The sequence below is a fragment of the Chenopodium album genome, chromosome 6, assembly GCF_948465745.1.
Source record: "Chenopodium album chromosome 6, dcCheAlbu1.1, whole genome shotgun sequence".
NCBI lineage: Eukaryota > Viridiplantae > Streptophyta > Magnoliopsida > Caryophyllales > Amaranthaceae > Chenopodium > Chenopodium album.
Genome location: NC_137839.1, coordinates 1,774,606 through 1,799,528, shown reverse-complemented (window position 1 = coordinate 1,799,528; position 24,923 = coordinate 1,774,606). Strand labels below are relative to the sequence as shown.

Sequence of the window (24,923 nt, the reverse complement as noted above, 5' to 3'; positions counted from 1 at the left end):
ATTAAACTTATTTTAAAAGCATGTACAATCATTAATTTTTAATGCAATTCAATTTATCAACATGTACATTCACTATTTACGCTACATTATTTTATAAGTAGCCTTTTGACCCGTTTGATGCACGGGTTGTTACTTAGGTTATTTTTCTTGAAAAGTGTCAGTGGTGTTGTGAAATTTTATTTTTCTGGTTGTGCAAGAAATTCGGGAATATGAAGCTATTTAATCTAACCAAGACTAAATAACAACTAAATTGGTAGCTTTCTCAACAAATATCATATGCAATTCTCTTGAAGAGCCCATAAACAAATAGCTTCATACCCAGAATTTCTTGAAGAGCCCATAAACATACGCATCAAATGGAGCCTGCACTTTCAGAACGCATTGGATTAAGCAAGCCATTAGCTCTTCAGAATTTCAGTGATCATATAGAAGCATTTACTCATTTTTTCCACACTTCTTTATGCCTCATCTTAGCTATTTTCCTGATAATACAAACTTGCATGTCAGGGGACCCTTAACATTATTCCAGAGTCCTAAAGATGTAAACAAAGATATGCCTTTTATTTGTTAACTTGGACTGTTTTATTGTGTCTCCCAATTGCAAATGCTTATTCACTCACATGATGAAGTAAACATATTACAAAACTCGATTTCATGCAACCACTTAAGCATCAAGGATTGGGGCTAGTGGCGTGGGGTGGTGGTGTGGGGCAGTGGTTTGTGTGATGAGTGAGGTGCATCAGGTTATGGTGCGGTGGAGTTTAAGGCTTTGAGGTGGTGTAGGATTAGGGATTACTTACTTGGTTAGGGGGTTACTTAAATTACTTGGTTAAGGGTACTAGGGGGGTTACTTACTTGGTTAAGGGTTACTTATGTGGGGTTACTTGAGTGGGGTTACTCGAGGGATTGTTGGAGGGGTTACTAGAGAAGTTACTGATGTAGCACCTTGCCGCATCGTACTTGAAACTTACTGAAATTATTCCGGACTATTAAGTGTAATAAAAAGAAAATTAATACTAATTTACCATATATTTACATATATATATATATAAAGGGGAGTTTTTTTCCGACTTTTTAAAAAACCACGTAAGACTTAATTTTTCCAGCGCGCCATGTAGGATAATAAATTTTAGTGGTAGCCAATTAAATATAGATTATTAATATAGATTATTAACACACACACACTGAGTGATTGATATTGATGCATAATATTAAATTAATATTGATGCATAATATTAAATTATTAACACTGAGTGATTGATATTGATGCATAATATTAAATTAATATTGATGCATAATATTAAATTATTAACAACTAGTTTAGGTCCCCGGGATTATTCATAAATTATATAAAAATTAAGATAATGAGCAATTTCCACAAATAATGCTATATTGTAAACTATTTCCGTATATACGTTGGTTCAAAAAATATTTCCCACCATACCGTCCACGTAGGCTCGATTATTAGGTTCGTTTTTTTTAATCCTAGCTAGTATTAAACCGCTAATATTGATTGCGGTTCTAGCTTAAATAGAACCTCTGACAGTATTAGTGGTTCTTCTTCAAATAGAACCTCTGACGGTATTAGCGGTTCTTTACTTTAAATCGTTAGCAGTTCTACTAGCTAGAACCACCATCACCATTGTCAATTCCTTAGCTGAAAGTACTTTGTATCAAGGGGTGAGAGTGGTAATTCTCGCAAATTGTGACTCCGTCGACGATGGCAACAATGGAGGTGATGAATTCGGCACCAATTTGAAGTAGTGTTGTCAGGATTTGGGAGTACCACTAGTAAAAATGGAGTATCGTGCTTTTTGAACAATCAGTATCGGGCTCTAGAAGATGGGGGATGACTTTTTTTTTTTGTATAATTATTTTTTATACAACTCATAAGAAGACTTTGAAACATCTTGGCTGAAGTAAAAACCGCAAATGACAATAGCGGTTCTTTACTAAAACCGCTAATGTCACTAGTGGTTTTAATAAATGAACCACTAACGTCATTAGCGGTTTTTAGCCTCAGAGAATCCAAAAACCACGAACCTTATACTAATCCTACATGGATGGTATTTTGAGAAATAATTTTTAAACCAACTTATATGAGGAATTAATTTATATTTTAGCATTATTTATGGAAATCGCTCTTAAGATAATTGTTTTCTACATGTGTCATTTAACCTAATTTTGGTTGGATTATTCATAAATTAATACAATACAATGAGGTATATATAAAGACACCCGTCAAAAAAAAAAAAAAAAAAAAAAAAAAAAAAAAAAAAAAACCTTATTTATCTTACTTAAAATTGGTGTTGACAATGATCTCCTCAAAATCAATCTCTGATCTTGATCGATCGTTCAAAAACGACGAATCTGATGGCCAGCAATTTGATGTTTCCTATGGTGATGGTGATGATGACTGCCTTTCAGAAAATATCGTATTGAATATGAACCGGGTGCAATTGGATGATCGTGACGTCAACGAGGAGTCTGATGAAGAGAATGAGGAAACGACTACCACTTATGAACCTTTGTTACTTTCCTTTCTATTTTCTTCTTAATTATACTTAGCTTATGTTTTGTATATATATATATATATATATATATATATATATATATATATATATATGTGATTAAAATCAATACAAAATTCAAGCCGAAAATTCAAGCCGTTTTCTCAAATACTTCAGTTTAACAAAGACGACCACTTATGAACCTCTGTTAGTTTCCTCTCTATTTTCTTATTATTAATTACACTTAGGGTTAGGGTTCATAGATTATTATCTGCTACCGAGTATTTCAGTTCGAATCCTGTTATATATCTTACTCCCCTTGCTCGTTATATATCATGTTATACTTAGGGTTAGGAATAATTAATTATTTATTGTTTTTACAATTGATTAATGATTCTGTTCAAATCATGTTATGTATCTTACTCTCCTCGCTTGTCCCCTTATTTCTTGAAAGTTAAAACCACCATCACCATCGTAATATTTCTTTCTTTTTTTTTTATTTTTTTTATTTTTTTTTTTTATTTCTATCAAATGCTTTTGTTTATTTTTTTTAAAATTCAAATATCGATTATTGCATTATATTGAACAAGCTAAGAGACACACGCAGATGCGTGTGTGTGCAATAATAATAATAAAAAAAAAGAAAATCAATCAAGCTCGAATTTTTTACCAGAATGTTATGCACCTTATTCTAATAAAATAAATTAGAAAGTTGTTGTTAAATAAATATAGCTATTACAAAACTATATGTTATTTAAAAAATATATGTCTATGTGTTTCAAAATATATATATATATATATATATATATATATATATATATATATATATATATATATATATATATATATATATATATATATATATATATATGTCTAATGAGTCCATGAGACTAAATAATAGAGTATGAATTATCTAAAAAAAAAAAAAAAAAGAATGGTAGTTTTTTTGAAAGATGGTAGTTTTTTTTTTTTTTTTTTTTTTTTCATTTTAAGGTGGTAGTTTTTTTAAATAAAAAAGAAAAGAAAAATAAATGAGAAGGGTATTTTGGGAAAGTGAAATTTATCACCCAAAACCCCTTCTCACTTTATACATTACTATAGATTAGTATTTGTAATTTTTTTTTTCCCTTTTCTGTATGGTTTTGTTTAATAAGGAAGTTTTGGTTTGACTGTTTGAATTATTGCATATATTGAATTAGTATTTGTAATAGCAAATTTAGCCTGGTCATGAATCTTTGTTTTGTTGATCGTTGTATATGATGGCCAGTAGGACTAGGCATTTCAACTTTTGAGTATGTCAATGTGGAGTTATGAACCTTTAATGCTATATGGTGGTTTGATGGATTTGTCTATTACTTTTATCTGTTGGCAAGATGTATTTTTGTTAAATTAATATTTGTTTTGAAGGGAGTGTTAAAATGGATTTTTAATGAATATTACATAGTATGTATTAGGGGTGAGCAAACCGGGTACCCGGTCAAAATTTTAGGACCCGGACTTGGAATTGGTTGGAACCGGGTCCTAAAATTCGGAACCAGAATTGGAATTGGTTTAACCGGGTCCTAAATTTTAAGAATTGGAATTGGAACTACCGGGTACCGGTTCCGGTTCCGGGTACCCACTTATGTATGTAATTGTTAAAATATAATACAAATTATAATTCTTATTTTAGTTAGTATCATTATTAGTGTTTAATACTTATATTTATATATGCATTAAGCTATTTATATTCATGTTAGGTATTAATAATACTTTTTTTATTGTACGAATTAGATACATTTAACATATTTTTATTATTTAAAATTTATTTAGTTTAGGATATATTGGATAACCGGGTACCCAACCGGTTCCGGGTCCAAAAAGTTGAGAATTGGAATTGGAATTGGTTATAACCGGGTCCTTAATTTATTACCCGGAATTGGAACCACCGAGTCCAATCTCGGTTCCGGACCCGCCGGTTCCTAACCGGTTCCGGTTCCAATTCCGGGTACCCGGAATTTTTGCTCACCCCTAGTATGTATGTGCACTTTCATTGATTTGGGATTACAATTTTGTACTATCTTAGTGGAAGTATTGCAAGGGAGACGTTCGTTCTAGCTTGATTTTACAAATTTATTGGATTTGATTAGATTTAAATGATTGATGATTTCAAATGGTGCAAGGAGAGAACTTCTACCTTATCTTTCTCAAATTAGTTGATGTGAATGGGAGTCAAACAGGTTATCCTTTTTTGAATTGCACGATTATTTATTATTTTGGACAATGGTTCTTATGCATTATAGGGAATGATATTTGGGAAGCAGCATTATAGTAGGTAGTGAAATATGACTAGTACCTCAAGCAAGATAAGTAAGAGGTGAAAGGCGATAAAACACTAGATAAGTATGGGAAGACATGATAGATGATGAAAAATGGATGAGAGTTCAATTTCAATTCTGGGTTTATGGCTTATTACTCTGATTTGATAGTTTGTTTCTCCAATTTTAATTAATTATTCATTGTTTTTGACAATTGATTGACGATTCTATTTGAACCATGTTATGTTATCTTCCCTGTATCTTACTCCCCTCGTCCCCTTATTGCCATCACCATCGTAATTTCTTTTTTTGGTTCTATATGTTTATATGACTATAAATTTTTACTTAACCTCGTCCCTTTGGTTTATTTTTTCTGATTTCTTTCGAGCATCAATTTTGTATAATTTTTTTTTATTTTTAATGTGGATTAATTATCGCGGTTAATTTTTTTTGTTCAATCAGTTAATTTGACCAAAATTTTTAGTTCTCTTAGGTTTCTTTTTCTCTGATTTTATACGAATTTAATTTTTTTTCCTGAAATTCTAATATGGATTTATTCATTTTGCAGTTGGCCAGCTGATAGTGACATCGGTGACATCGGTGACATCGGTGACATCATTGACTTCAGTGATAAGTAAACCCTTAATCTCACTCTATATTTTGTGGCATTTTTATGTCTAGATAGATTTTTTAACACCCTAATAATTGTTTCTGAATCCCTAGAATCAATCTCTTACTCTTGAAAGTCACACTAGAATGGAGGAGGAGAGAAAATGTGACATCAAATATACCCTTTATCCGGCCATAAACATATTTTTTTGATGTGATCTAATGACAAACTTTCTTGACAATAAGATTAAGGTCTATGTTTAATTTATTGCTTAGAAATTTGTATTTTTTTTCACCTTAACAAAATTAATATTCAATTTTGATATATATCAAATTTAAAAGAAAATCTATTTTAAAGTGAATCAAACAGTAAAGGAGAAATAAAATTCGTTTTAAGAATGAACCAAAAATGTTGATGTTAATATGGAGTTATGATTTTATGAAACCATGTCTTCTTTGTTAGGATTTTAGTGAATTAAACAAATTCTTATTGTTTTTTAATGTAGCGTCGAGGTTGACATTTCTCGAAATCAGCATCGTGTACAATGACCTGATTTTTTGGGTTTTAATTTTTTTTATTTTTCATTATAGTCAAAACTACGTGTTATTACCTGCAAGAGGCGATTGGTCGGAGGTTTTAAAAGACCATTTTCGCATGGATGCTGAACGTGCTTTGAGAGTATATAATAGTGAAAATGTAATTTTTCTTATTTTATTCCGATTTTTTTTTTAATGTTGTATCTTTATTTTCTAATTATTATTTAATAAAAATAACAGGGATCTGATTACGAGTATGTCCATCGTATTGGTGGATTGACACTAACTCAATCCCCAGATGACCCTGATGATTTTGGCCATCACATGAATTTTTGGGCCAAAATCAAAGGCACTGACAATGATCCTAAGAGATTCTTCGCATCTGCATCATACGAAAATAATGATGATATTCATTGCTGCAAGATTGATTTTGTTGGTATGGTTAACAAGTTTATTTTATATTTTGGACATTTATTATTAATTTTCATGTATAACCAATGTAATACTAGTATATATTTTCACTTTTTGAAACTTATTCTAATTGAAAAGTTAAAATGTTTTCTTTTATGTTTTTGTAGATGATGAAAACCCTGAAATTCAGCATTGTGAACATATAAGTTGCTCAGAATGCGCTCGAAGATATGGTTGAAACGAGTGATAAGAAGTTGCAATGTTTATGTTTTATACTTAATTTTATAGTTAACATTTAAGTTTTTTATCATTTGAATGCTCTGTCTTTATTTCATTTAAACTTCTTTTTAAGATGTATTAACGTAGTTGTTTAGATTTTGTCTTAAACTTTTATAAACTTTTAATGAATGTTGAACTTATGTTGTCAGTCCTACATATGTATAGTGCACAAAATGGTCTTACAGAATTTAGACACTGAGTGGTACACAGGTCACAAGATTAATTGCAATATAAAAACGAGAGACATATTTAAGACATATATATTGAATTCAGACAGCAGGGATGATCGAATGATGTATAGGCTCACTGGTTACATACTTACATCACCTTTCCCCTTTCATAGCAAGAACAGTCCATCAAAATATCTGTCATTACCATATCTCCGTATCAAATAATATTAAGAAAAAGGTGGACAAGAAATTGCTCTAAAAAACCTACCAAATAGGCATTAAATCAAAGGAAAAGTCAATTATCACTACTTTAAGGGTACATGCACCAAGTTTTAGTGGCTGGGATAAAATCAGAGACATGATGCTGTTATCAACCAGTACAAGAGCACACTTGGTTAACACATTATTAATAATGATAAAGTCGGAGATATGATATTGTTATCAACCAGTGAAATCCGGTCTGTTTTAGCTCGCCCAAACTTGTATTTCGTGCAAAGTGTACTCATTGACCTACTACATTTAACCCTTGCAACAATAAAAGTACGGTGATTATAACGGTATTAAAGGCAAGACAAAGTTACAAGTTTAGAGCAATATCAAGCTTGAAGTATTTCTCTCTTGTCACTCTCTAAGTGTGGCCTAGTAGGAGAGGGCCAAAACACACAAATGACCACTCATTTCCTGAACTCTTACTGATCCAAAGATTGGTTCAGCAGGCCTAGCTTATGTAGGAAAGGCTGCTAACATCTAACAAAGAGTTTGTTTCAGATGTAATTCCAAAAATCCTAGAATATTTTAAATTGAAACGGTTCCTCTTAAACATATCAGAGAAATGAGGTCTTAAAACATCATTCATGTACATAATTCAATCAAAAAAAAAAAAAGAAAAAAGAAAAAAGAAAAGTAGAAGCATGTGATTATGATAATCAAGTAACTAACTCACAATATATTTAAGCAGGGAGTCAAAAGCATAACTCCTTAATTCAGAAGGTTGAATAAGTCCCTGATAGACAGCTTGCTCTGATACAGTGATACAGCTGAAAAAAGGTTAAATGACTTGTAAATAGAGAAATAAGCTGGTTGTGCATAGCTTGCTGTTCAACTATTATCTGCTTCCTATGAGGATCAGCATAGCCCAAGTTATTAAATTACTCGACTTTGCTTTCAAATAATGAGAAATATATACAGCTCCAGTCAATATAATCTTTGGGTTTTATGCAATTTCTCTCAGCTCTATAGCCTTTATATATCCACTTAATTTTGGAATTGGCCTACTACCACTTTACCCTATACTTAACTGTGAGATATTCTTGAAATCAAGGAAGCTGACGCACAATGGATTACTTCTCCATGAGAGATTAAGCTCAAACTTGATTCAACAAATCTTGACTCTTATACTGACAGTTGATGAACATAACACACCTTTATCAGAGCATCTATGCTTCTTATAATTTCTTAAACATGTTGAATCATAGTTATCAGAATCAGGATTCTACCTTGAATCGGTGAGTGGGGGTAGAATCGAATCGTAGGATCGTTCGATTCTACAAAATGGTAAAATTGGCTTCAATATGTAACTAATGACTATCATATAGAAGCATTTGCTCATTTTTTCCACAGTTCTCCATGCCTCACCTTAGCTATTAGCCTGATAACACAAACTTGCATGCATTTAGGGGACCCTTAACATTATTCCAGAATCCTAAAGATGGAAACAAAGATGTGCTTTTATTTGTCAGCTTGGACCTTTTTTTTTGTCTCCCAATAGCAAATGCTCATTTACTCACATGATAAAGGAAACGACATATTACAAAACTTAGATTTCATGCAACTGCTTAAGCATCAAGGATTTTATATTGAGGAAGCTAGCAACTACTCCAAGTTGTTCTTTCCATGCATATTAGATCAAGAGTTTTTATAATAATCAAGGTCTAAAGCAAGGGCCACAGTAGCCTCACACTAAGTCATCAACATTTGTGAACACTAAAAATATGCCCAATTCAAGTGCCCTTAATCATAAAACCAAGTTTAAAGGAGTATCCGAGCTCTGTTTGTGTCCATGTTTTAGTGTGTCACCTTAAGAAGAAATTTGAACTAACTTTAGTTGCATTCGACATTTGTCAACACTAAATCATATGCCCAAATCAAGCGCCCATTATCAATAAACCAGGTTCAAGGGAGTATCTAAGCTCTGCTTGTGTCTAAGGTTATTTTTGTCGCCTCAAGAAGAAATTTGAACAAACTCTAGTTGCATTCAAATCAAAGTCAAGCTTCAAATCTTTAAATAGTGAATATATATTGGTCCAAGCTTAGTTTGACCCTTCTAAACTAACTACACATGAGGTCTACTAATAATAACTCCCTTGTATACCAGTTTCTTGTGTTACAGGCCCGATATATATAGGAACATAGTAGCACTGTAGCATCATATACATTAATACATATGCTACTCCAGTCATATTTACTGGGAAAGGAAGAATCAACAAAGTCAAAGTAAAACCCAGAAGGGCAGAAATGCAACCTGCTCAACATTGGTAGAGAAATTAGATTTTCGATGATTGAAATATGCATAACATAGCACAATAGGCATCTCATCTGTTACTCTATCTCCCCCCTTTCTTTTGGTTCTTTAAGAGAGAGAGAGAGATGGAAAACAAGGTCCTACAAGGGGCATAATAATTACTTTTGTATATATTTTGATGCAGGGGGGTCATTGTAAATACTGCGAAGTATAATTCTCAAATTAAGCTTATCAGAATAACAAAATTCATATAGATCCCACTAATCAAATTGTGTTTCATTTTAAACATAGAAAACACTAAAAATGCCCTGAACTACTACTGATTAACAAAATTTGGCAAGGATACAAGCAAATATGAGCATATGACTTACAATTGAAGGCCAAATTCTATGCTTAATCAAGGGCATCTGAATCCAAGTCAATTTGATGGTTGGATTGGCTGTCGCTTGAATAGTTGTTTCCAATCAAATGATGCAAAAGAACACCTGCTGCAACACTGACATTTAAACTCTCCACAGCCATAAAGGACTGAAATTCTTCAGCAGACAGCTTATTCTCCGTGTCAGCTTCCACATTATCCTCAACTCCTGTCAGTGATATATCCATGGGAATATTTCCCGGAATTCTCACCAATTGAGTACATGACCTCTCAACAAGAGGCCTCAAACCTGTTCCTTCACTCCCCAAAACAAGAATAGTGGGTTCTCCAGGTGCAATCTCACGTAAGGGAACAGCTCTAGAAGCAACCGAACCTCCAAGAACTCGCCAACCATTTTCAGAAGACGATGTCAAAAATTGCATCATGTTCTTACAAGATCTAATCTCCATCAGCTCAAGTGAACCAGCACTGGCTTTGCTCACCACACCACTTAAAGGAGCTGAATTCTTCCTACATAGTACCACCCCTGATGCTCCAAAGAAATATGAAGATCGGATGATGGCTCCCAAATTCTGAGGATCAGTGACCTCATCTAAAGCTACCCAAAGAACACCCTGGTCTTGTTCAACAGAGACAGGGTCCAATTCCTTTATGTTCACCATCTCTAATGGAGAAGAGTCTAGCACAAGACCTTGATGTGGGCGGTTATCACTGACCATGTTGAGATCATGCTTGGAAATCTCTCTAATGCTTAAACCGATCTTCTCTGAAATCTTCAACACCTTTTCAAAACCCTTCTTATCCTTCTTTTTCTTATTATTCTTACTCAACTCTAGTCCTTCCTGAACATAGAGAGTATAGAATTCTCTTCTTCCAGCAGTTAAAGCAGCCAAAACTGGTCCAACCCCGTACACCCCTTCCCCGATCATCTTTGGAACACTCGACTCAGTTGCCTCTTTAAATGTCTTCTTACCCCAGCTTTCTTGCTTATTCCACCTTCGCACCTCTGGCTTCTCAAAACCCACTCTAGCATTCACTACTCTACTAGCCCTAGTCCTTATCTTATTCCATCTAGAATCATCAATCACATCATTATCACCATTGCCATTTTCGTCACCATTATCATTTCTTTCAATATGCGGCTTCTGCCAGTTTTTTTCCACGTCAACCTGCCTGCTCCTCCTCCTCTCATCACCATTTTCCTCAACATTATCATTTCTTTCCAAACGCGGCTTATGCCAGTTTTCTGCCACATCAACCGGCCTGCTCCCCCTCTTCTCATCCTGAACTGATGAGCTCCCACTTTTCTGAAGAAACTTCTCAGCTGAAACCTCCCAGGAAGATTTACTTCCGACTTTCGCTTTCACAACTCTCTCAGGCCTCTCCGGCCTCTCCGGCCTCTCCGGCCTCCTCGACTCCCTCACTTTACTTTCATCTAACCAAGGCAGAGAATTTCCACCTCTAACCACACCACTATCCTCAGCAGCACTATTCAAACTTGATAAACTCCTAATTCCCCTAAATTCACACTTTGGCAATCCAAATTCAACACAAATTTTACCAAAACTCAACAGATTTTTTGTGGGTTTAAGAAATTGAATCGTGTTATGAGCTCTTTGAGAAGACCCACAAAGAGGAGCAGCAAAAATTGTACAATTAGGGTTTAAAGAGGGTTTTGGATAAACCCCTTGTGATAAAAATTGAATCTTTGAGGTGTGAAGTGAATTGGGTTGTGAAGAAACCCTTAATGCCATAGGCAGAGCTTGATTCTTAGACAAATTACAGTACATAATGATAGTAATTTGCAACAAAATTATTATAATTTATGATGAATTTATTCAGAAATTAGCACAAAAAAGACAGCAAGAAAATACCTATGCTTAGTTGATATTCAGTGGCTACACTATTTTCCGGCAAGAGGGCTAGTTCAGGCCAACCTTCTCCTGCTTCTCGCCGGAGACCGGAGGTTATCAAGGAGATAGTGTACTGTGAGCTACTCAGCTGTGTGACCCTTCAGAAGAATGCTTTGTACTTCATATTTACTAATTTTAAAGAGTAATGCCAAAAAAAAAAAAAAAAAAAAAAAAAAAAAAAAATCCCTAATACTCTGTTTGGCGGTAGCGTTTTAACCAATCTAAACATTACAGATTACGGAGTACTAGAAAACAAGTAAGAGTTATTTTTTTTAACACAAGTAAGAATATTTAGCCACTGATTTGAGTAGTGACTAGTGCCTTAGCCGTAGAGGACTAGCGTTTACGAATAACGGGTGGCATTTATCATATTTTGGTTACTTTTTAAACAATATATGCATGAATTCAAATATATTTTAACATTTAAACCACTACTTTTGCATAATAATCATATTATTAACCGTTACTTTGACAGTTAATCTCTATAGACCGCTAAAAGTTACCCCGCTACCTCTAAGTCGAACAATACCTAACAAGAAGAGACTAGGCACGAGAGAAAACGTGAAGAAGGGGAAAGTCACACACAAAAAAGGCTTCAAATCGTAAACCCTTTCTCAAATACAAACTCCTTTTCTCTCTTTCTCTCTCATCCCACCAATTTTCTCTCTCATCCAGCCGCCATGGGAACACCAGAAACATCTCGAGAACCATGTCCCGACCGAATCCTCGACGACTTAGGCGGCGCCTTCGCCATGGGAGCCGTCGGAGGTTCAGTCTTCCATTTCATCAAGGGAGCCTACAATTCCCCTAAAGGTGAGCGCTTTCTTGGTGGAGCCAACACCGTTCGAATGAGCGCACCTCGAACTGGTGGTGGGTTCGCCGTTTGGGGTGGTCTATTCTCGACTTTCGACTGTGGTATGGTGTATCTTCGTCAAAAGGAAGATCCTTGGAATTCAATCTTTGCCGGAGCTGCCACTGGTGGGTTCCTTCAGATGCGTCAGGGTCTCAGATCATCTGCTCGTTCTGCCGCTTTTGGTGGGGTTCTTCTTGCTTTGATTGAAGGTGCTGGGATTATGTTTAATCGGGTTTTGTCGCCGCCGCCGCAGGTTATGTATGATGATCCGGGTATGGCGGGAGCTGGGATGGGTGGTGCTCCTGGGGCACCGCAGATGGGGGGTTATGGGTATGCTCAAACGGGTGCTGGTGCTGGTGGGTCTGAGCAGGGGAGTCAAAGTGGTGGGTTTTTTGGTGGGTGGTTTGGTGGTGGTGGTGAAGGGAAGAAGGAGGGGAGTGGTTCGAGTAGCGGCGGGGGTGAATCGGTTTTGGAGAGCTTTGATACGCCTACTCCAATGCCTAATTTTGATTACAAATGAGGAGCTTGATGGTTTGTTGAAGGGTAAGGAGAAAGAATAATGATTTATATGATTGCTATTGTGTGTTGATTTATGAATTTGTGTTTGTTATAATTTGTTATTTGGTTATTAATTTGTGTCAATTGTGAATCATTTTGGTATTTGGTTACATCAAGGTGAATTTTTTATAGTGTGTGATTGATAAGTGTGTAATATGTGACTTAAGGGTTTGAGGAATAATGTTTGATGGTTTTTCTGTATGTTGCGTGATTTTTTGTTTGAACTTCTCGGATTGGATTAGGTGTAAGTAATTATTTGTTTGAACTTGTAAGCCGACCGCTGCTTCTGCCTACATGCTGCCCCTGCTTAGATGATTGATCTATTGTGTACATTGCTTAAGAAGGTTTGAGCATTGCTCACTGTTTTGTCTTTGTTTGGTGATCTATATTGGGAATTTAAGTGTAAAATTGCAATATCACTTTTTCAGGTATGCATTTTGACTTTAGGTTTTGTAATGTAAATCTGTTTGAACTAGAATGAGCTTTTTGAGTAGTTATGATGTGAAACCTGTGTGTTAGATTATATGTGTGTGCGTGGTAAGAAAGCAGATACACCACCTATGAAATGATGTTGGAGAATGGAGATACCAATTACCAATAGAGGTTAAAGAAGTAGGTATAAATGTATAATGAAGGTAGGAAGAATCCCTTTAAGATCACAGCCAGCTAAATGAACAGCAGAAAGTTTTTCTTTTCTCATCCAATTAGGAACTGTCCCTAGACTAAGTCTGTTGTAGGACAAATCAATTGATAGCAGAGAAGGCAATCCTAAATCTTTGACAAACAAAGTTGGCAAAGGATTTTGGAGTACATTTTCTGTTAACAAGCAAGAGACTCAGGAATTTGACCTGTAAGATGCTTATTACTAAGGAAAAGACTAGTAAGTGATTCGAGGCCACCAATTTGGTCAGGGATTTTTCCTGTGAGCTGGTTTCCACTTGGAGAAACATCTGAAAGTGCAGTAAGACTTCAGAATGAAATGGGATGCATAAATAAATTAGTTAATTTTTATTGTTGTTTTGGGGGTTTGAGTTTTCTCTTTATGATGATGACGTGAGGCCGGTTATTGTTTTGATGTTTGGGATCTGTTTTTGATGGCAATGGTGGCACAATAGTGGACTAGTGGGTGACTAGTTAATGTTTAATGTTGTGGAATTTCTATAGTTTTGATCATCTAGGAACAGGATGGAATTGGATGCTTGTTACAATATCTTGTGGGTGTTTCAGTTTAACCGCACAAATAATGCTGGTAAGGGAGTGGGAGTTTCTGGCTGATTATGGGATGTTTATGATTTTCTTAAATGAATGTGTGTAGATTTACAACCCAAGGGGCAGAGGAGTGTATTTTTATTTTTTTTATATTTATGTTTTTTCCAATTATAATGTCGATGAAGGAGGAGGGTTACGGTAGGTTAGTGACAAGCCAATGTTAAACTTTGTCACATCACATGACATGAACCACAATGATTGAGAGTAGTACTAGAATGGGTGACCTCTTGGGAAGTCCTCGTGTTGGTTCAAGTATCTACTTATGGGATTGAGACGTTCAAGCAAGCATAATTATAATGTCGATCTCCAGAACTACCATTTTTTATTATTTGAAGCTTGGTGTGATGTTGATTTGTCTTGTTTTTTTTTAAGTGTGAATCGTGATGGGAGTGGCTATGCCCAACATGCTCAAGGGTTCAAAGATGGAACTTTCATGCTTATCTGATATGGAGTGTGATTATTGCCTTAAGGCTAGAATATAAGGATTTGATGCAAGTTGGTTTAGGTTCAATTATTAAAACTTTAGTGAATCATCTTCGTAGCTTTCATTATCATTAGGTTCAATGTGAAAGGAACAGGGAATAGGGATTTTTTAGTATGTTGATTGACTACGGAGTTTCTCTGATATTTTGATGTTTTGCGGCTGCAAAGCATGGTTTAATTTTGGGATTTTATATATCTATGGGTGAAAGATCATCTTTATCAATATGTCATCTCTCTAGGCTTGATATTGTTTGGATTTCTGGGCTCAGTTTTTTATGGCAACAGTGACACAGTAGTGGGTGCCTTAATCATGTTGTGTAATTTCTATAATTTTGATCTTCTAGGTAGAAAATGGACTTTGATGTTTGTTACAATATTGTGCATTGTTTCAGTTCCTCAACCACTCAAGTATATATAATGGTGGTAAGGGACTGGAAATGTCTGGCTGCTTGCTGAATGTTGATGTTAGAATGAGTAGGATGTTGAAGGTGGAATTTTTAATGCTTTTTTCCCCCCTCCTGAAATGAGTGTAGATTTACAACTTCAGGGCTACAGGATAATTGAACTGCATAGTTAGAGTTAAGTTTGAAACCTTGAATGTTTAATATTTGTGAATTTGTTTGTAGTTCTATTAAGCATTTTAGCCTGAGATTTTGAGTAGGTTTTTAATTTTTAGCCCTGTTAAACGTTTATCATGACAAAACCACTCTGTTCCTCATTGCATCTTTTTTTTTTTTTGGTTATATATATATATTTTTTTATTTATTTTTTTAAAAAAACCACTTATCTTATTGCTCAAATGTGGTATATTTTTGATGAAAACTTTTTTAGAAGTCTAGAACATTGCCTTTTCTTGAATATGAATTTTGCAGTTTGTTCGTTCTCAACGTTTTCTTTGCCGAATCAATTATTGTAGTAATTTTTATATTTCTGCAGAAAATTTAAATTTGCTGATAAGATCCAAAAGTCCTTGCTAGATTTTGGATGCTACCTGCTTAAATAGAATGCTAAAATGGGTGATCTATATAAAGAGATAGTGAAGATAGAGAGACAGGCGAAAATATTGACCCTTTCTTTAAAAACCCTGGATTTTCTTATGTTAACATGGAAAACCATTTTCTGTCATCGTGTTGTATCATATTCTCCTCACTCTACTGTTACTACTTTCAATATTTACACTCACCATATCTCAAGAGCCTTATTTTTTTTTTCCCAAATATTTAAAAATATCCCTTTGCCATTTGGGTAAGTGACTTTACTGTTTTGTGTTCATTTATAGTCATTTTTGGTACTTTCCATTTCAACATGAAAGTATAAATTGGTTATTATTCCTAGATGCCACTGCTCTCAACTTCCTTCGCGCCATATATCTCTGTGCCACACATCAAGCTAGCTACATTTGTGTTTTTTGTACTTCGGCTATGTAGCCTATTGTTTTTTTGGGGTTGTTATTGTGGGATTTTTTGTTAGCTTTGGGATGAGAGATTAAGACGAGTGACAATAAATGTGTTTGTCTAGGAGTTTAGAAGTATGTTTATTCATTTTTTTTATAATTTGAGGCCTTGCTTTAAAAATTTATTTTTCTGAAAATCATGGCACTTTAATGGGTCATTTTTTGTTGTTGCTGAAAATCTGGAATCGTGGTCTTGAAGGAAAAAATGGGTCTTTTATGCCTGTGACCCCCTGGGGCAAGAATCATGTTGTTAGGCTGAGTATGCTTTTCTCATCGAGTTTTGCTTTGCATTTGTAGCCTTGTAAAGACTGTTTTGAGCCAATGAGCCCATTGTTATTTTTGTTTGAGTGAACTTGATGGAAATGCTGATTAGGGAGTGGAGTATCTAGCTACATGTAGGATGTCGATGATCTAGGATCTCAAAGGTTAAAATTTTATGATTGTTTGATCTGAGTGTGTAGAACACATCAGCGCAAGAAGATACTTGGTTTTTAAGTTATATTTGCTATTGGTATTTGGTACATGATTTAAGAGTGGTGGTACTAAGGTAGTTTATTAAAAAAAAAAAAAAAAAAAAAAAGAGACTGATGTGTCAAAAATTTTGAAAAAGAAAGGCAAAACTTTGGGAGCCAAAAAAGAATGAAAAAGATGCAAAAGGTAAGGGTCTGTGTGTAATTTGGACATTAAATTTAGCTAAATGAGAAAATTGGAACTACAATATCTAAATAGCCCAAAGGGGAAAGTGGACCAACTAAAAATCTGAAGGAAGTTTAGGTTTGAATGATTACATCATGTTGAATTAGTGTTTGTAATAGCTAATTAAGCCTGCTATGGTCGTGAATCTTTGTTTTGTTTATCATTGTATATGATGGGCCAGTCGGACTAGGGATTTCAACTTTCGAGTATGTCAATGTGGAGTTATGAAGCCTTCATGCTATAGGGTGGTTTGATGGATTTGTTTAATACTTTTATATCTTTTAGCAAGAGGTATTTTGGCTAAATTCATATCTTTTGGGGGGTTGTAAATGTATTTCTTTTTAATACAATTTGTTCGAAATAAGTTTTGATGGGAGTGCTAAATGGTTTTTCAATGAATATTGTGATAGTATGTATGTGCACTTTCATTGATTTGAGATAAAAGAATCTTGTGATTCTAGTTTTGTACTATCTTGGTGGAAGTAATGCAAGGGAGATGTTTTAGCTTGAATTTTGCAAATTTGTTGGATTTGATTAGGTTTAAATGATTGATGATTTCAAATTGTGCAAGGGCCAAGGAGAGAACTTCTACCTTATCTTTCTCAAACTAGTTGATGTGACAGGGAGTCAAGTAGGTTATCGTATATTGAATTGCACAATGAGAGATTATTAATTATATTGGACAATGGTTCAAGAAGTTCTGATTCTTATGCTTATAGGGAATATATAATGCATCAGATATTTGGGAAGCAGCATAGTAGGTTGTGGAATATGACTAGTACCTCTAGGAAGATAAGTAATTCAGAGGTGAAAGGCTATAAACCACGAGATAAGTATGGGGGGGACTGTGTAATGATGAAATGGATGAGAGTTTCTATTTTTCTTTGATTTATTTAAAACTTAGCTTTTTTGAAGGTACATCCATTCTATGCTGGTATCATATGTAAATTCCAATTCAATGATTTCAATAGACTATTGTTTTTCCCTAATTCTCATTTCTCATTCTCATATGTATATTTGGAATTTCCAGTCTATTACAAAATTCCATTTATAATTGGTCCTAAACCCGTCTTAAGAGTAAAGGTTGTCGTAACAGCCATATATTGTTTGATATGTGCCTGCTGGTTTTGTATTTGTTAAGATTTAGGAGCTCGAACCTTGTACCTTTTCTGCAGTGCTCCTCTTGCGTCTTTTAAAGAGAATGCTTTTATGCCTTTTAATCTTACAATAGCATGGATGCTCCCTTTCCCTCGCAGCCTCACCTCCATAATTTTCACTCTCTTGAGTTTCTGCGTGTCTTTTATCTGCTTTAACTTTCCATATGCACATGTAATGAACTTTCAGCTGCCTAATTTGTGTCCTTTTTTAGTGGTTTGCAAAACTGACTCCATTCAGGGAGCAACATCTGCTCCATCTTTTTGTACTACTGTAGGACAAAGAGTATTTGCATATTATATAGAATTAAAGAATAAATGGGCATACTTCTGAAACATATAACAAACATGCATCTGGCAGCTTCCCTTAGATAGCACAGGGTATGCCAAATTGCCAAGACCCTGTACACGTTTTTTTGGCCGTATCAAAACGCCCTAATAGCAAATAGCTTGCCTTTTTCTGTGACAGATGTGTTACCTGCAGTGAGGGTGATTTGAGATAGTTGTGAAAATGATTTTGTGCCTTGTTTGTGTCATTTTATGATTGCTACTTTCTGATGGTTATAATCGCTTTCTAGATGTGCAAGGCATGAAATTGATTAGCAGTGAGTTTCAAATCAGGGTGGTTTAGGACCTCCATCTTCTATCATGATGAAATTATTGTTCTCTCTGATTCTTGATTGTGTTTATGTTTATTGATATTCAGAAATTGATTAGCAATGAGCTTCACATCAAGGTGGTTTAGGACCTCCCATCTTCTATCATGTTGAAATTATTATTGCTCTTTTATTCTTGATTGTGTTTATGTTTATTGACATTCAGGTTTCATCATAGCTGGTTACGATTATTCCCAGGAACTTCTAATTGCTTAAGCAATAAGCATCGCAAGAGGATTTTGACATACGTTTTCTTTTGTGGTATAAATTTGATGTGGTGGAAGGATTCTACACTACTGGGGCTCTTTTCATTTATTTAGTTCGGTTGGAAAGGAAATTCAGCAGGGAGCTTGCTTGTATATGTAGATGAGTACTATATTTTGAATTTATAAATGTGTACTACGTAGTATTAGTAATTTAGAGTAGCCGATATTTATGTAACCTGGTACTTGGCTTCGTTTAAGCTCTTATTCGTTAACTGTGGATGGTGAAACCTCAATCAGATGGTAATAACCATCTGTTTTTACTACTACCATTGTGGCACATCTACATTTTTTATTGCATCGACTTTGTGCTGTACATTTCTTTCCCGTTTCCAGCTTTCCTGAAACGGTCTAGTTTCCCTACTGAGTTGTAGCAGTCTGATCAGTATTGTCTTGCTACCCTGAGAGTTCTTTAGCATCGATTATTGATTGATATAAACTTAATAAAGCCTTGCAATGCTGCAAGTTCTGTTTTACACTTGGATGTACCGAGTCGAGCTTTCTTTTGCTTTTGCAATTTTACACCACAGTCTACATGTGATGTAAAATTGCTAATTAGAGAAGGTCTTTTTGAACTTATTTGTAAGGCCATTAATTGATTCCTGGCTTAATTTCCTAATATAGTAGCATAATATGTACTTAGTTTTTATGTTGCAGCATAAATTGTTGCTTGTGCTACATGTGATGAACTATTACCAATCTTAACTTATATTGAACATTATCGTAGCATATTGAAGATAATTAGTTAATTATTCTAGCCCCTTATTTTAAAAAATTATTATTATATATATATATATATATATATATATATATATATATATATATATATATATATATATATTTTTTTACGGTAAGAAAGACCTTGATTAGGCCGGGTTTGGGATGTAGAAGAAAAAAATAGCAAATTGCTTAGAATATTTGTTACTTATCCATGGGCCTAAGCAGTTATTAGAAAAGTCATCGATCCTCTAAGTCTCTAAATTACTTCAGATTTATTATTATCATTATTATCGTATAATTAAAAAAAGTTAATGATATAAATCATAGAGTGAGTCGGTATAAATTAACAAAAAAATTATCTTTGGGAGTAAAAAGTACTTTCTTTCCTAAATTTAATGATAAAGAGAGGCAATTGTATTTGTTTCCTAAATCATTTAGAACAAATCATTAAGGAGTTTTCCTTCGATCCAAGTAGCAACTCTTATTATAAAAACACCTTAACCTCTCACAAAAATTACAAAAACTCTAAATCTCTTAAATTTTGTTGAATTCTTGAATTTGATCATGGCAGGCTATAATAGAGCACCCAACAACACCGACAGAATCCTCCAAGAAACCGGCTCCGGTTTCGCGATAGGTGCACTAGGCAGCATCCCCTACCACTTCTTCAAGGGGGTACGTACAATGCCAAGGGGCTCCCGCATCAGTGGCAGTTTTGACTACGTCCGTATGCGTGCTCCCCGAACAGCAGGTTCTTTCGCGGTGTGGATGTCCCTCTTCAGTGCTGCTGACTGCGCTGCTGCTTACCTCCGTCATAAGGAAGACCCGTGGAACACCATCATTGCCGGGGCTTCGGCTAGCGCGATACTCACTCTTCGCCAAGGGACTGGCCCTGCCATGAAAGCTGCCGTCAAATCTGGGTTACTAATGGCCCTTGGAGAAGGGCTTATGCTATTCAAGGAACGTGAGGGGCCAGAATTGAATAATGCTAATAAGGGACACGTTCCGGTTCCGGTTCCAGTTCCAATTCCGGTTCAGGAGGAGGCTAGTTCGTCATCAGGGTTTTTTCAGACATGGTTTGGTAGTGGGAAAAAGGACGACGGAAGTAGTTACATACTTGAAGGTCGATGATTTGAGTACTCCGATGTGTAATTTTTTTTGTGTGGAAATTAAATTTAGTTAATAATCCAAAATTTGGTTTATGAGGTTATGTAGAGGACTTTAATTTGTTTACGTAGTAATATTTGTGAGATTAACATATTGAAGATTATTATTAATATAAACAGCGGAAGTTATACTAATTACTCGAAGAAAAAAATAGCTAATTACTCGTACTTTGAATTTATATTACTCGTATCTTGGACCTAAGCAATTATTACTTTATTAGAAAGGTCATGGGTCAAAACAATTATATTAGGTCTTATTATATTAGTCTCGATCCCTTAATTTTAATTAGTAAACTTTGGAGTATTTTGAGATTCAAATTGTTATCTATTTTTTTTAATGATTAAAATTTAATACTCCTATCATATAACAATTAGCAAGGCAGTAAATAATTAAATAAACAAAATTTTATCCTTCGGGAGTAATATGTACTTTCACTCCTAAATTATAGTTAGTATATTATTTTCTAAATCGTTTAGAACATCAACAAATAGTTAAGGAGTTTTCCTCCGCAGCAAGTAATAACAACTCTTATTATAAACACAAAATCCTAAAAACTCTGGAATCGCCTAAATTTGATCATGGCATCCTATATTCCTATGAAAGACCACCCAAGTACATGGACAGAATCCTCCAACAAACCGGCATGAGTTTCGCGGTAGCCGGACTACGCAGCGTCCCCTTCCACTTGTTCAAGGGGATATCAACCATGCCAAGGGGGTCCCGCATCATTGGGGGAGTTGGCTACGTCTGCAGGGGCGAAGCCAGGAATTAAACCTCGAGGGGGCCAAGGCTTATATGAAACAAAATAGTTTGATACTTATATTGTATTTCCTACTTTTTTCATAGCAAAAAATTTACTTTTAAAAAAAAGTAAGTAAATTGAAATTGTATGATTAAATTAGAAAAAATTAAAAAGATTAAGGCAGTATGGATCGATTCCTATGGTTCTATTCCACAATTGTTAGACCATTAATTACCACTGAGCTATAGCATATTAGACAACATTTACACACAAATCTGAATATTTTAAGGGGGCCAATACTATTAAAACAACAGACTTGGTTGTTGGGCCACAGGGTCGAGCCTCCACCAGCCCCCCTGTGGCTCCGCCCTTGTCTGCATGCATGCCCCCCGAACAGCAGGGTCATGGGCGGGGTGGATGGCCCCCTTTACTGTTGCTGACCTCGCAGCTGCCCAGCACCTCCGTCGTAAGGAAGACCCGTGGAACACCATCATTGCTGGGGTTTCGGCTGAAGTGGTATTCACTCTTTGTCAAGTGACTGGCCCTATCAATTTTATGATAAATGTGGCCACCACTGGGTTATTGATGGCACTTGCAGAAGGATTTTTTTTTATCAATTATGAACGCCGTTGTTTGTCAAAAAAGTTAGATATTGCTAACAAGGAGGCGTTGGAATACGTTATGAAAGAGGAGGCCGGTTCGTTGTCAAGATTTGAAGGTTGATGATTAGGTTAAGAGAATTATGTCCTATCCTAATTTTTAAATAACTACAATACATTGTATTTAATCAAATCACAACCGTTCAATTTATTAATTTTTTTTTAGAAAGTTCAATTTCATTGATTAATGTTAAGTGTTGATATAATTTTGTTTTTTTTAAATCCACCCTTTACTTTATTGTAGCCACTCAAAAATCTAACGGTCTAACGATACTATAATTTGAGGAAATAATTTTGACATACAATATTGATTTTGGCACACCCTTACGTGAGAGCATAGTTTTTTATACTACTCTCACAAGGTGTGCCAAAATCAATAAAGGGTGTGCCAAAATCAATCTCTCATATTTGTCTATAGTTTCCAATTTTGTACAACGCTAAATCGTTAATATTTTTTTTTTGATATCAAGATATTTTGAAACTGGGAGAAAACTCTAACCACTTGAGCTAGAGATTGTCAATAGACATAAGAATAAGTTACGAAGTTAATTGTATGTGAGAAATTTCTCATAATTAGTATAATTAGTACCCAAATTAGTAAATTATTAGGGTTAATGTCAAAAATTAAACTAATGTTTTACGGACTAGAGCGGTAAAATAAATTTATGTGGCCAAAAGAAGCAAGAAATAAGACCCTCAAAACACAAGATAAAATCCTAAATGCGGTGGTCACACTTACTCAACTCATTCTCTCTCCTCCGCAAACACACCATCCTCAACACTACAGCACCACCACCACCTTCAACTTTCTCTCTCCTCCAAACCCACCCCATGTCAACCGAACCCAAACCCGAACCCGTTTCCCCCTCCACCACCAAAGTGGGCTGGATCGGAACCGGCGTAATGGGCCGATCCATGTGCGCCCACATCCTCAAAGCCGGTTACAAACTCACCGTCTTCAACCGAACCATCTCCAAAGCCCAACCTTTACTGGACCAAGGGGCCCACTTAGCCACCTCCCCCGCCGAAGTCGCCGCTCAATCCGACGTCGTTTTCACCATCGTCGGTTTCCCTTCCGACGTCAAATCCGTCACCTCCTCCGTCCTCTCTCTCCTACGACCAGGTGGAATTCTCGTTGACATGACAACCTCCGACCCCTCTCTCGCCGTCGAAATCTCCTCATCCGCCGTCGCTAAATCATGCTTTTCCGTCGACGCTCCAGTCTCCGGCGGCGACCGTGGCGCACGCGCCGGAACTCTCTCTATCTTTGCCGGAGGCGACCCAGCAATCGTCGACTCTCTCTCTCCTCTTTTCTCTCTCATGGGGTCCACATACTACATGGGTGGGCCCGGAAAAGGGCAATCGGCGAAATTAGCGAACCAGATTACGATTGCGTCAACAATGGTGGGATTGATCGAAGGGATGATTTACGCGCATAAAGCGAAACTGGATCTATCGTTGTTCTTGGAGGCGATATCGAAAGGCGCGGCGGGTTCAAAGAGTCTGGAATTGTATGGTGGGAGGATTTTGAAGAGGGATTTTGAAGCTGGGTTTTATGTTGATCATTTTGTCAAGGATTTAGGGATTTGTGTTAAAGAGTGTGAGAAAATGGGGATTAGTTTGCCTGGGTTAGGGTTAGCTCATCAATTGTATTTGTCACTTAAGGCTTATGGGGAAGGTGGGTTGGGTACTCAAGCTCTTGTTTTGGCTCTTGAGCGGCTTAATAATGTGTCGTTGGACTCGAGTTCGGGTTTGGGGTCTGGTTCGAGTAATTAAAGAGGTTCGGGTGTAAATTAGAATGTACCCGTGCTTTTGAGGTGCGGTGAATAATGGCTGTATGTAATTAAAATAATTAAAAATTATGTATGGATGAATTGGTGTTATGCAATGCAATCACATTTGGGTTTATTTTTTAATTTGCAATTCAAATCTTTCAATTTTTGCTTATCTTTGTATGATGATTTGTTATACACAAAGACTTAGGAACATTATCATGCTTTGTTTTTGTGGATTGATTAGTTTATTTTCTTACTGTCAAAGTTGACAACAAGATCACTCCATATTATGTGATAATTGACAGAGCTCAAAGGTTGGTGGCTGATTATAATTCATACAGTAGTAAAATATATGTGAAGAAGCAGAGTGTGAAGAAGAGGAGTCCTAAGAGGTGGTTGCCACCACCTAATCAATTGTAATGCCGCGATTATTGAGGAAGGTTGGGTGGGGCTTGGTGTTGTGGCAAGAGATGGCTCTTGGTAATGTTATTTTTTCTGGAACTAGAAGAGTTAGTGCCTTAGTGGTGAGTGGTCTCCTGATATTGCAGAATGTATGGCAATACTCTTTAGATACAGGCTTTGCAGTATGGCAATACTCTTTGGATACAGGCTTTGCAATGCAAAAGCTTAAGGATATCATAGTGGTGTCGGACTGTCAAGTTGTTATGAGTCGACTAGAGAAAGCTTCCACCTTCTTCACTGATCTGGATAATATACTAGATGACGCCTTAAGCCTTAGTTTAGAGTTGATCAAGTTCGGGTGAATCATTGCCCAAGCAAAATCTCCCCCTATTTTCTGGTACTTTTGGACTTGATGTCCTCTAATTAATGTAGTGCTAATCTTCTTCC

General features: G+C 35.6%; 3 protein-coding genes across 3 annotated transcripts; 2 read left to right on the top strand and 1 right to left on the bottom strand.

Moving 5' to 3' along the window:
- Window positions 1-9,533: 9,533 nt before the first annotated feature.
- On the bottom strand, window positions 9,534-11,715 carry LOC145634229 (uncharacterized). Its single transcript, XM_081685653.1, has one exon. It carries the CDS (start codon window positions 11,501-11,503, stop codon window positions 9,728-9,730), a length of 1,776 nt encoding a protein of 591 aa, XP_081541779.1. The 5' UTR covers window positions 11,504-11,715; the 3' UTR covers window positions 9,534-9,727.
- Window positions 11,716-12,198: 483 nt separating this feature from the next.
- LOC145635533 (mitochondrial import inner membrane translocase subunit TIM17-2-like) lies at window positions 12,199-19,311 on the top strand. The gene is made up of 2 exons (XM_081686833.1): window positions 12,199-13,022; window positions 18,915-19,311. Exon 1 carries the CDS (start codon window positions 12,307-12,309, stop codon window positions 12,997-12,999), a length of 693 nt encoding a protein of 230 aa, XP_081542959.1. The 5' UTR covers window positions 12,199-12,306; the 3' UTR covers window positions 13,000-13,022; window positions 18,915-19,311.
- A 3,683-nt stretch (window positions 19,312-22,994) lies between these two features.
- On the top strand, window positions 22,995-24,213 carry LOC145634228 (putative 3-hydroxyisobutyrate dehydrogenase-like 1, mitochondrial). The gene has a single exon (XM_081685652.1). It carries the CDS (start codon window positions 23,020-23,022, stop codon window positions 24,073-24,075), a length of 1,056 nt encoding a protein of 351 aa, XP_081541778.1. The 5' UTR covers window positions 22,995-23,019; the 3' UTR covers window positions 24,076-24,213.
- The last annotated feature ends 710 nt before the right edge of the window (window positions 24,214-24,923 follow it).

Bases quoted from the DNA above. Each gene is read 5' to 3' on its own strand.
- LOC145634228 (XM_081685652.1), top strand. From the start codon at position 23,020: ATGCGGTGGTCACACTTACTCAACTCATTCTCTCTCCTCCGCAAACAC.
- LOC145634229 (XM_081685653.1), bottom strand. From the start codon at position 11,503: ATGTACTGTAATTTGTCTAAGAATCAAGCTCTGCCTATGGCATTAAGG.
- LOC145635533 (XM_081686833.1), top strand. From the start codon at position 12,307: ATGGGAACACCAGAAACATCTCGAGAACCATGTCCCGACCGAATCCTC.